Consider the following 12,840-nt stretch of genomic DNA (forward strand, 5'->3'; position numbering starts at 1 on the left):
TATATTGTTTGAATTTATTTAAAACTATACAACCTTTAACAGTAAAATATGAATGATGTGACAGTGCTATCACTGTTGCTCCTTTCTTAGCATGCGGGATATTGTTCTGAGGCCCAAAGATGTCAGTGTGGGGTCCAGTTTGGAACAGAGGCTGTAAAGAGGCAGAAAGACTAAAATCAATCACTAACCTTAGTCTAAGCTTTAATGTTAGACTAACGTGTGTGTGTGTGTAAACGGCATAGAGGTTTTAGATACAATCAAGCAATATACCAGTTTTGTTGAATAAATAGCCTTAACAGGAAGGAAGGTTAATGTTGAAAGGCAGAGAGAATGGAAGTGAAAAATGTCCGCATTTGTCTTCCCCAGCAAAAATAACCCATGGCAAATTTCCAGGACATTTCTGTGTATGGAAAAGTGCAGTTGGTTCTATGAAATTTTACTTTTCAGAGGAGAAAAAAAGCGCTGGAGTTGTCTGTATGTATTCCTGGAATTCATCCATAAAACCGTAGGTGTTTCCAGTCTGTCACTATTTTCAGGTGGGATCCAATCATATACCAGAAAATTCAGATTGCATGCATATAGTTGATTGGGAGGTCTTGCACAAGAAACCTGCTTCCCCAAAACATCAGACATTTTACAATAAGAAAAGTGATGAGGGGAAATGTTCTGGAAACTGGGATAACAGTTGCTTGGATGCAATGTCATCTAACCTCTCCATGAACACCAGAGTGAAAGCTCATTAAATAACTAATGTTTACTAATCTCCCTGCAAACAAATCAGAATGAGTGCCCAATAAAAAGGCCGTCTGGTTTGATTAAACCTGAGACGCTCTAGACTCCAGTTTCCAAACAGTGGCCAAATTAAAACAGCATAATACACAATATTGCCCTTTTGACTCTGCAGGTACCTCTCAGCTGCTTGATACTGCCAGCCTACTGTCCAATGATGCAATGGGTTATGTCACTTACTTAGTTGGGCACAGTCGTCTGATGGAGAGCAGCAAAGCGGCGGTCATGGGGAGAATCACGATAGAATGGATCAACTGTTGTAATTGTCCTGAAATGTAGGAGGAGAAAGAATTACAAAAGAAAGGTCAGTTGGGGAAAACAGGGGATTGAAAGAGGAATCATACAGTAAAGGAAGGTCAGAGAAGAAGAGCTACAACAAATCCAAGATTACCTGCCAACATGAGGATGGATTGTCCTCAAGGTCTCTGTGGCATTGGGGTCAGTGCCTAAGTCAGTGGCATGGTTGTTAGTAGCAAAACCACCAGGCTGCTGTGGCTGGATCCCTCCTCGTGTCCAGCCTTCCCTATCCACTCCCTTTGGAATGTTTTCATAAAACCTGATTGAGAGAAAGGATGAATTATTCCACGTGTAGTTGAACTCACCTGCTGCCTCCATTCTCCCTCAAACAAAATCAGGTGTGTGTATATATCCTGCAAACAATGCACTTCTACAAGTATCTGTTTCAGTACACGCCATCCACACAAACAGGCCCAACAGCGGCACAAACCTTTGCTGTTCCAGTACTCCCACAATGCACTCTCTAAAGCCACTGCATGAAAAATACCTGAAGGATAAAGGACCTGCAAGGCTTTTATGCAGATAGGACAGGGGTCAGCAAACTTACCGTGCCTCGGGCCAGTGTCTCCAGCGCTGATCACGCGGCAAGCGGGGGAGCGCGTGCACACATGCTATTTCCAGCGCACTTCCAGGTTGGAGGAGCACCGGAAATAGCTTGTGTGCATGTGCATGGGCCTCCTCCAACCTGGAAGTGCTCTGGAAATAACGCGCATGCGCACAAGTTATTTCTGGTGCTCCAACCCGGAAGTGGGCAGCCACGCAGCACAGCGCCGGTAAGAGTGGACAGCAGGGGTCACCGCCGGCCGGATAAACGAGTCCCTCAGGCCTTATCCGGCCCGCGGGCCTTAGTTTGGGGACCCCTGAGATAGGAAGATGGTACCTTAACAACAAGACATAGCCTATCTTGTTGTTACTTCTCCCAACACAGGTGGCCAACCAGTGTTAAACTTACTTGGAGTTATAGCTAGTCAGGAATCTGTTGGGCAGATCTGGATCATGTGCAGGTGTCACATATTTAAGGTTATTGAGGCTGAATCCTGATGGTTCCTGCATAGAGAGGTCCATGAAAAGAGTAAGGGTCTAGTACCATAGGAGCAGAGCAAAGTGCCCAACAGATTATGAAGACGTAAGGCCTTAAGACTGTAGTTCAGGCATACCTTGTGACCCACTTGTTCCCGACCTAGAAGATTGTTCTGTGTCTGAGGTTGATGCTGAAGCCCTTGGAACTGAGAGTGGCTCAGGGGACCTGGTGCCTCTACATCTGGTGGAACCGTCTGTGGAGATTGAAGGTCATGAGTGAAGGAACCATTGTGGGCAGTGGAGGCTGGTCCATTAAGGCCCCACCAACCTTGCCTGCCTCCTCACAATCAGTCCATGGGGAGGCAATGACTGTCAGCTTCTTCCTCCTTTGTCTCAGCTTGCCTGTCATTGGCTCTTGACTACCGCCTACTGTTGGCCTCCTGGCCTTCCTCCCCACCAATCCCAACATGCCCCAGCCACCACAGGTTGTAGGAGTTACTGAAGAAAGGGAGGCAACAAGGAAGACTGGGATCAAAATGAGGAAGGTTCTGTGAGTAAGATAGCCCACGGATGGTAGTAAGAGGAACAAGCAGAGACTCAGGAGAGGCTTCTGTTTGCGGACTCTGGCAGTGGAAGACAAATCCCAGAGAAAGCAAGAAAAGGGCCTAAAGAACAAAGACAGGTAGAAAAATAGGTCACGGCGGGCAAAGATACATGAAAATGTAGATGAAAGGAAATAAGAGGTGCTGGCAGGGAAAGAGTGGCAGAGACTTCTAGAGAGAGCAGTGAAGGGAGATTGTGTAAGTAGGGAAAGCAGTTGGCAGAGGGAATGTACTAAAAGAAGCAGGACAGGTCTTCTGGTGATAAGGGAGTGTCACTTACTGGGGTACGGCCAAGATTCTGCCGACTGAATCCAGATCCCCTCTCAGAACCCTTTGACAGGACTGGTAGGAACTCATCACCCTGTCGGGAGGGGGACATATTAACGGTGAGTACATCACAGGCAAACAGCCAACAAAAGGAAATACAGGAAGGGGAAAATGGCACTTTTGCCTGCCGGCAAAGCACATCCCTTCAACTGTTTTTACAGGTCTCCACCAGTAACAACCCTATTACAAATGGTCTCCTTACATGTGGAAAGGAAGATGGCAGATAATCTGTCTTGGTAATGCTGACTCCTGGAGCGCTGCTCTGCAAAGCAGAAGACAAGTACTGAGACTCAGAGAGAGGAAAGTAGACAAAAGGAAGCACCAGTTCCATTACAGCTTCTACTTGGGAGCAGGCAAGCTTGTCTTAGGAGCAACTAGTTCAGCCTTCCAAGATACTGTGCTGGTTGGGACTGGTAGGAGTTTTTATCCAAAGCACCTGGAAGGCACCAGGTTGGGAAGGGTGGTATTTTGTCCTTAATTGCATGGAATCATATTCCTGCTATAGTGAAACTGCAAGGACCTATGGGCTGCACTTGAACATTCGTGGCTAAATGTACAGAGAAATCAGATTTGCTTTTGCCTTTAACCTCTCTTAAAAGCAAAGTACCCACAGACCAAAACTCAGGTACAGGAAAAGTGGAACCTGTAACAAAATATTGCAGGGTAGAATGCTCTTGTTCTGGGTTCTTACTAGCCAATAATCCCCTTCTCCAGGACACTTCGTTCCATTCCTCCCACCCTCAACAGCAACCATTCAATGCCCACTGAGCACGCTCAGTCTTCTTGGTGCCTTTAGGTTTCTGGAAAACCTGGAAGTTCTTACAAGCCTGCGAGTACCTCTTTTGGGTATGTGCTTGGTGCCTTTTTGGCTGCATAATAATAGGCACTATCACATCATATGAATATATGAAGAGCCCTGCTGGATCAGGTCAACAGCCCATCTAGTAGGACATTCACGTTCTCACAGTGGCCAGCCAGCAGCCTGTGGGGAGCTCACAAGAAGGACATGAGTGCAATAGCACTCTTCCCACCAGTGATTTCTAGCAACAGGCATTCAGAGGCATACTGCCCCCAACAGCGGAGGTAGAAAAAAGCCATTGTGGTTAGTAGCCACTTATAGCCCCATCCTCTTTGAATTTGCCTAGCCTTTTCAAGCCATCCACGTTTGTGCCCATCGCTACTTCTCATGGGGGCAAATTCCTTAGTAAGTGAGGAGCTCAAGGGTCAGGAGAGATCGATCCACTGTTCCAACTAACAAGCAACTTGACTAGAGTAGGAGCACCACATTCCACTGGGCTCTGCAGGTTAATGCTTAATGTGACCCACGGCGAGAACAGCAGCATATACAGAGTTTACTGGAGAAACCTGAGATTTGTCCATAATGGGGTTTGCCAGGCAGCCTTCAGTAAAACCAGTCTCTTCTTTGGCTCCAATTGTTTTCTTCTGCAGAAAATCTGTATTGGGGGAGAAGAGAGATGAAGTGATAACATGAGGAAAAGGAGCACACTGAAGAAAGAAGGCAGAAGACTTCTGTAAATAGCAGTGGCGACATAACAGTACAAAAATTAGTCAGCAAGCTGTTGGCTGAGGAAGGCAGAGGGCATGGGTAAGATAAGTGGTGAAAAGGTGAGAGCTGTATTTTACCCGATATTTAGCTTGAAGCATAAAAAGGTGTGTCAAACTAATAATTCCACACTCTGACCTGCAGAAACATATTTAGCAATTCCATCTCTCCAGAGAAGAACTCACATCTCCTTTCCCTGCATTATATTGCACTTTCTGACTGTGCTACCAGCTAGACTGCTGCACCACATACATTCCCGCTCCTGTTCTTGTAGCATCTGTTTTTCCTTGCCCATGTGGCACAACTATTCCTTTCCCATGCATACAGCTTATGCATCACATCCATGCAATAAAATTTGTTGCATAAAAGGTGAGGGGAATCCCTGATCCTGGAAGCAAGTGGAGGGCGGGTGTCGGTCATTCACAGGTTCTACCTGCCAATACTGTAATCACTGGGCTAATGGAGGTGACTAAGTGTTGTTTGTGACTGAAGGGGCAATTTCCCTTTGTGTACTTTTGTGTTTTACCCATGTCAAAAGGGCTGTGTGCTGGCTGTGATAGAAGATCTGATCCTATCTGAGGGAGCCCTACAGAATGTGGCTGAAGATGTGGCTGTGAATTACTTCCAGCCCACTACGCAGAAAGCCTTGCACATTATGTGTGGCAAAGCGGGTAGACTGGGTTCAGTGATGTTCCTGCTGTCACTGTATGTTGACTGCAGTTTTCTAAAGTCCAAGCATTAGAAAGAAATGCTAATGTAGCAATTTTGGCAGTCACTCCCCCCAGCAACACTGTTGATGGACTTCGCTGAAATGGCAAAGATGACGGTGAAGATCAGACACCAAGATGATAAAATAATTATCATGCATGAAAGGCAAGCTGCATGTAGACTGATGCCTTTCTTGCATGGGTACTGTGGGAACATCAGTGGTGAATTTCATAGTGATTGGTGGGCAGTTGCAGCATCAACCCAAAGGCCCATCTGTTTCTCACAGCAGCCAACCTCTGGAAAGCTCACAAACAGGACAGGAGGGAAAGAGCTTCCTCCTGCTGTTCCCTAGTGGCTGGCATCCAGAGACACACTTCCTTTGCTCCTGGAGGTAATATATAGCCTTCATGAATATAGTAACCACTGAGAGCCTTATCATCTGTTGAGAGTTTTATCCTCCGTAGTTTATAATGACTCAATATATAATCTCACAATACTCAGAAGCAAGTCCTTTTGAATTCAGTGGGGCTTACACCTGGGTTAGTGGGGTTACAATTTCAGCTGTACACTTTTCTCTAAAATGCACATACCTATATTATGAAGTAATCTAATGTAGCAAGTGATGATGACCACTATAGAAAATATGGTGATGTCTATATTTTGTCCAATATCAGAGGCAGTATGGTGCTGAATACCACTTACTGGGGATCACAAATGGGAGAGGGCTACTCATGATAGTTCAGCCAGTTGGACAGGTTTGTGGGTTCAAGCCCCATGTTGGGCAAAAGATTCCTGCATTGCAGGGATTGGACTACATGATCCTCAGGGTCCCTTCCAACTCTGCAGTTCTGTGATTCTATGTTCTGACTGTGAGCTTCCCATTGGCATCTAGTAGACTGTGCTGGAATGGAAAGGGCTTTGGTCAGATTCAGCACAGCTGTTACAAAAATGAAAATCTGCAACAGACTAGAAAGAAGGCCTCTGAACTGCAAAATTCCAAAGCAAAAATCTGAAGTGTACAGAAACATTCTTTCAGAGAGCTGCATCAATTTTTCACTGTCACCTTCAATGTGAATTTATTTTCAGACATGAGAGTGATTTGTGCATTTATATCTTGCACATGAAATGTGACAAGCTGTCCCAAGAATTCCAAGTTAGACTTCCATTATAAAATCTCTAACCTCCACCCCCCAAGTTGCAGAAGATGACTTAAATGTCAGCGTCCCCACAGGAACATTTTTAGGGGGGAAAGGCAAAAAACAAAAACCCCAATTTACATTTTAATCTAAAAATTTCTGAAGACTGTGGGTGGCAATATTGATATGTGCAGCCGTTTTAAAAAAAAGAATTCAGCTGGGAGTTATTTGTGATTTGGATCTACTCCAGACTACTGCTTTAACTTCCTAAATATGGATTTAAAAGAATTTTAAATTCAAAGAACATGGAGGTGAGAATGACATATTGCAGCATTACATAAATACAGAATAAGAAAACTGGACAAGAATATATCTCAGGATACTACCTTTGTGAAAGTGGTACTATATTATATATGGTCTATTTTTAATAGTAAAGTAACAATTTAATGCAGATCTAAGAACACTTAATTTTCTAGTAGATGGTGACCAGCTTCTTTGAATCAAACTGAATCTGTTTCTCGTGTTCCCTTTTTGTTTAATGACTGCCTATCTCCTGAAAACCATACTGTGCCTGGATACAAAATGAAACATCTAGACTGAACAAACAGAAGTGGCTTCTTAACAGAACCATGGACTTCAAATATCCTTAGAGCAAGGATGGAGAACCTGTGGCCCTCCAGTTGTCAGACTCCAGCTCCCATCAGTCCCAGACAGAATAGCCAAAAGTCAGACTGATGTGAATTGTAGTCTGATGGCATCTGGAGGGCCCCAGGTAAGTGTATTGTTTACTTAGATGAGACATGTGTGCTTAGTCTTGGGCATACCTCACCAGTCATTACATCCCTGAAAAATGTCACATAAGAAACACAAGAAGCATTTATCACTTTGATGTGATGTCTAGCTGCCTAAATACCCCCTTCTAAACCAATGGTGGGGAACCTTTGGCCCTCCAAATGTTGTTGAATGACAACTCCCATCATCCCTGACCACAGTATTGGCAGGTTGATTGTTATGAATAAGCAGACAGCTCCCTTTCTTATGAGTGGAGTATCAATACTGTGCACGAGGATGAAGCTCTGTCAGCTATGAAGAACAATTACCTGGTTGTCCTGGAATGTTGAAGCGGTACTTTGAGTTGTACTCTGTGGACATGTAGTGAGGTCCCTGCAAATATGAAAACAGCAGTGGAGAGTAAGACCAAATGCTCCAGATGGAGTCTCCTACTTGCCCTGCCAGTAGAGTTTCCAATGCACTGTTCCACATCCATCCTACTTCTCTGTTTAAGGGCAGACCAATTATTCCTGGGGTAACAGTTCTCAGCTTTCCAAAGTTATCTTGCTCTCTCTCATGACTTTATCATTTATCCTTTACTGATCCTTATGCCTGGAACTCCCACCTCTCTCACTTCCTGCAAACCCTTCCTCAAAGCCCATGTTTTCTGGGAAGCATTTGGCACAACCCCCTTGCTCCCCATACACTACTGTAACTAAGACTAAGTAGGCACAATTGGAATAATCTCATATTCCCATGTTTTCCTGTATCGCCATTTCCCTCCACATGGTCTATTCTGCCCCCATATGTCAATTTCTACATTTTAAGCAGTGATGCAGGGAAACTGGGGGTACAAAACTTACAGCCTCTTTCAGCCAATGAAGTACCAGGGTAATGGACACAATCCTTCTTGCTCCGATTCAAGCTTTACTACCATTTGTGACAGATTAGCATTGGAGAAGTCAGAGGATAAGGAAAATAATCAAGGAGAGACTTTTCTTTGGTGGGGTTCCTAAGCTGCCCTAGCAGTGTGAATAGCAAATGGTGTGGGTGGGTGTGGTGTTTGTTTGTGTGTGTGTGTTTTGCATTTCTAATGAAAAGCTAAAGATTGCATTTACAAGTTGAACAGGGCTAGTGCCCCACCCATCCTGCCACTGCCACTAGTGTAGCGGTGATGGCAGCGACAGCAGCAGCGACAAGATCTTGTGGAATCTCACAAAAGTCAATTTCATGCAGTCTGCAATATCTTGCAAGAGCGCCACAAGATCTCATTAGAACCCACCACCGTCTCTGATGCTTTGTGGGCACCACTGCACAACCTAAGTAAGAGAGGCTTTGACAGGGGAGGTTTCAGTGACAGGGTGGCATCTTCCTGTTTCCCTTCAGGCAGCAAAACACCCCTAAATTCAACCTATGCATCCAGCATAAGAATTGCTGAGTTCAATGGAGCTTACTCCAGGTAACTGTGTGTTGGATTGAAGTCATGTTATATGGCTGATCAGAGATGTGAACCCAGGTTTCACCAGCCAAATTCTGACATGTTAACCAATATGCCAGGTATCTTCAACCTTTTCAGTACCCAGGACCCCCTTTTAATCCAAACTTGCATTTGGGGATCCATTTCTTAAATCTCTAACATATGTTTGCGTGGTAGTAGTGCTCCTGTTATGACCCACTTTTGATCAGGCCGTGCCCCATGAATGGGTCCCGACCCACCAGGTAAAGGACCAGTGTGCTATACCATCCCTTGTCAATTCACTATTCTAGGACTGCATTTTATTCTGTCACACTTTCCCCCCTCTCCCATACATACCACCTTAGGATGACATCATGCTTGTTCATAGCTCAATGATTGAAATGTTGAGTGATGACTTGTAGGTGTGAAACAACCTTCACAGATCAAAGAATGCAGACTGGAGCTTTCCTATTAGCTCACATCACCACAGACAATACTTTTCTATGGAGGCAATTCACACCTTCTGGTGCAAGTCATCAGGCAAGGAGACAGGCATATGTGAATCAAGCTTTAGATCAGGAGTGAAAATGAGGACTATGGGGATAAAATCGGATCACTTTCTATATGGAAAGGTCCTTGGTTTTGCAGTAACCCAGGAAAGTCAAGCTTTTCCTGCCAATACTTTCACTGTATGCTAAAATATTGGTTTTCAACAAGTTTGCTGTGAGCAGCAGTGCAACCACAATTTTAAAAATATTTTTCCCCATTGCGGATTATGAGGACACGAGCAGGGAAAGTCATGCATAAAATGGAAACTCCCCTTTTATTTTACTGCATCTGGTGGTGGATATAAGAGGCAAATCTAGGACCCTGGATTCAACACTGGCCAACCAGATGCCTATGAGAAGCCCAACACCAGGACCAGAGTGCAACAGCACTCTCTCTATTTGTGATTCCCAGCAAATGGTATTGAGAGGCATACTGTCTCTGATAACTGAGGTAGTACATAGCCATCAGGACTGGTAGCAGCCATTGACAGCCTTATCCTCCATGGCTTTTTCTAATCTCCTTTTGAGGCTGTCCAAATTGGCAGTCGTCACTACATCTTATACAGTAGGAGCAAGTTCAATAGCTTACGCACTGTGTGAAGAAGCCAGACCTTCTGGCCCTGAGTTCTAAGGAAAAATCCCCTTTATACCTCTTCTGTGATCAGGTACTGCCTGAGCTACAGTCAAATGAGGAAGGGCCCATTGAACTAGCAGCTGACTCACATGTCTGGCATGTTCCACATCGACAGAACCTCTTCCATACAACTTGTGCAGGTCAGGGGTATGTTTAGGCTCCAACCCTGATATAGCTTGGGCTCCCTGGTCTGCTGTGTCAAAATGGACTTTCTTGACCTGCAAAATGAAGCCCAGCTTGCAATTTGGAAAGTTAAGTATGAATACCACAAATACCAGAACTGAAGTGATACTGTTCAGGGCTATTGTTGAGAAAGGAGGGGAAAGAACAGTCAAAGGAGAGCAGGAAAATGCATATATAACATCTTGTATCTGTCCCCTTCTCAGCAGTGGTAAGGAGTCATCTTCTTCATGGCTGAGCCCTTGATCACAGCTCTAATTAAAACATTAGGAAGCCAGTGAGGTCAATCAGTGAAGCTACAAGGCTTCATGCTCCCATATCTCATTCATTTCTTCTTTTTCCTATACACTCCAAACAAAATAATTAGAATTTCAGCTTATGTCTTTCCAACAGAATAAAGGTTTTAATCTTTCCTGTGGCAGTGAATGCAGTGAACATGATTACAGTGGGGGGGGCGGGGCGGGTTGTTCTGAAAGCCTACAATATAGAAGGCAAATCAAAAGAGAGACACTTTGCTTTTAGTATTCACACAACTGTAAAGCAATTCTGAAATTATAGAGGAGCCGGGTTTGGCAGATACTAGGGCTCAGTCCTACTGCACACTTTCCAAGTCTCAATCCCTCACACAGCTAAAACCTGTTCTCAACACAGTGTCTGGGTTTAAAAGGAAGTGATCCTTGTTCAAATGCCTCTTTTCTACCACAACATGTTCCACTTGGTATATAATCCAGGTCACAATCATATTGGCATGCACACACATACACCAGCAGCAGCTCTCCTTAGCTCCATCCTGCACTTAATTAGAACAATTCATTAATGAGTCCCAGTACTTTAGGTGCAGAACTGCCAACTGGACATTATTTTACTGATATGTCTAGTAAAAGCATATTCTGGTAGGTAAACAGTATATAGGCTTCTGAAAACCCCACTAATCTGTCTCAACAAAACCCCAGGCTATCAAGCTTCACCCGTGATCACTAGTCTATGTAGCAAGCCTCATATGTGACTCAGGAATGTCCACTCTGACTCTCAAAGACTATGAATGGATCACTAATACTAATGTACATTATGCACTCCTGCCCCATAACCATCCATATTCCAAACCTTAACTTACTTACGTGGTGCCTTTATCTATAAACGTATCACATCACAGCACAACTTTATGGGCATTTACTCAGAAGCAAGTTCTACTGTGTTTAATGGGGCTAGTAAGCATATTTAAACTGAGCAGAGTATGACTTAATTCTGAACACCAGCATTTATGGGATTGCACTGCACCTACTGACTTCTTTCTAGGTCCTTGTACCATCAAAATGTAACTCCTCTTCACATCTTGTATTTTTGAAGCTCTGTTCGTTTTGGATCCTCACATACACTTGCCAGATCACATCAATTTATGCATCCTGGTTTTTGTGTTTTGCCCTGCATCACAATAGATACTCTTAGACCTTGTGGATATATAGAGAGAAGCCTGGGAATGGAATGATTCCTAATTGCTCAGAATTTAGTCTTGCAAAACATCCTCCTTCCACACATGCACTGCCACAGTTTTGTGCTAGATACATCGGATTGAAATTCACAATGCAGGTGATTCATGTATGTATTATTAGTTATGGTAACTATCAGGCACATGGCCCCTTTAAGAGAAAAAGCTATGACCCAGGATGCAGGCTCTTGGAGAGCTGACTCAGAAGGATGGAGAAGCTGCTCGAATCAAGGCCTTGCCACTTGCTAGATGGATGTCGGACTTTGAGCTGCCTCATTGCTGAAGCTCCAAGCTCCAGCCTTCCTGAACTGAAGAAGCAGCCCAAGCCATTATTAATGGCACTAGGTGATAATCTTGGCACATTACAAGCATGTTCAATAGCACAACAATACACTGCGCAGAGGCAAATCCCAGGTTTGGGATACTTACCTCTTTAGTGGTGGGGACAGAAAGAGGTTTTTCTCGAACATACCCACTCCCTGGCTGGTACACACTCCAGGGAAGAGGATATTTCCCATCTGGGAGCTCAAGAGGCTGGAAGTGCTTGGTTGTTGTCGATTCATAATTGTCCTGAAGGAGCTTCCTGGTTTCGGAGAAAATAATAAGCATGAGAGACATAATAATAATAATAATAATAATAATAATAATAATAATAATAATAATTTATACCCTACCCATCTGGCTGGGTTTCCCCAGCCACTCTGGGTGACTTCCAACAGAATATTAAAATACAATAGTCTATTAAACATTAAAAGCTTCCCTAAATACACAGCATCTGAACTTAAGAGACACAGTGGCTTTTAATCAGGTTATGTTTAGGCATGTTAGAATTGTGCTCTAAAGACAGCCATGCTTTCTATCTCCTAAAGTGATGCGTTAGTCTAGGCAACCCAAAAGGTCACTGTCTTTGTGTTGGAAAGTAAAACCCCCAGGTGGTTATCACCAATGGAAGCTAAGGCAGTGAAAAAACTTAACATGGACACCAATTGGTCAAAATATTGTGAAATCTTAGAACAAGATGGTGAAAAGCTTAAACTTAAGAGTTATGATAAGCTAAAGCATAAAGTCCGAGATTGGTTACATTATCATCAGATAAATGAGGTATTTAAGCAAGACAGGAAAGTAGGATTCCAGAAGGAGAGGTCGAAGTTAGAAACAGAATTGTTAGAACCCAATACTAAGAATTTGTCTAGAATGTATAACTTGCTGCTGAAATGGAATACACAGGAAGAAACGGTTAAATCAGCTATGATTAAATGGGCACAGGATATCGGTTATGACATTATGTTCGCTGACTGGGAGCAGTTATGGACCACTGGTAT

At 43.8% G+C, this 12,840-nt stretch overlaps 1 protein-coding gene across 1 annotated transcript in view; it reads right to left on the reverse strand.

Moving 5' to 3' along the window:
• SAXO4 (stabilizer of axonemal microtubules 4) overlaps positions 1-12,840 on the reverse strand; it is a 20,597-nt gene continuing 7,757 nt past the window's right edge. Inside the window, exons 4-14 of the mRNA XM_083699503.1 lie at positions 11,948-12,101; positions 9,942-10,070; positions 7,544-7,607; positions 4,401-4,489; positions 3,238-3,297; positions 2,989-3,069; positions 2,244-2,360; positions 2,039-2,133; positions 1,181-1,345; positions 970-1,057; positions 1-151 (exon numbers count right to left, since the gene is read on the reverse strand). Coding sequence (XP_083555629.1) covers positions 970-1,057; positions 1,181-1,345; positions 2,039-2,133; positions 2,244-2,360; positions 2,989-3,069; positions 3,238-3,297; positions 4,401-4,489; positions 7,544-7,607; positions 9,942-10,070; positions 11,948-12,101 — 1,042 coding nt within the window. The 3' untranslated portion in view covers positions 1-151. The remainder of the gene's footprint in view (positions 152-969; positions 1,058-1,180; positions 1,346-2,038; positions 2,134-2,243; positions 2,361-2,988; positions 3,070-3,237; positions 3,298-4,400; positions 4,490-7,543; positions 7,608-9,941; positions 10,071-11,947; positions 12,102-12,840) is intronic.

This window comes from Podarcis gaigeae (genome assembly GCF_964106915.1).
Source record: "Podarcis gaigeae genome assembly, chromosome: 1".
Taxonomy (NCBI): domain Eukaryota; kingdom Metazoa; phylum Chordata; class Lepidosauria; order Squamata; family Lacertidae; genus Podarcis; species Podarcis gaigeae.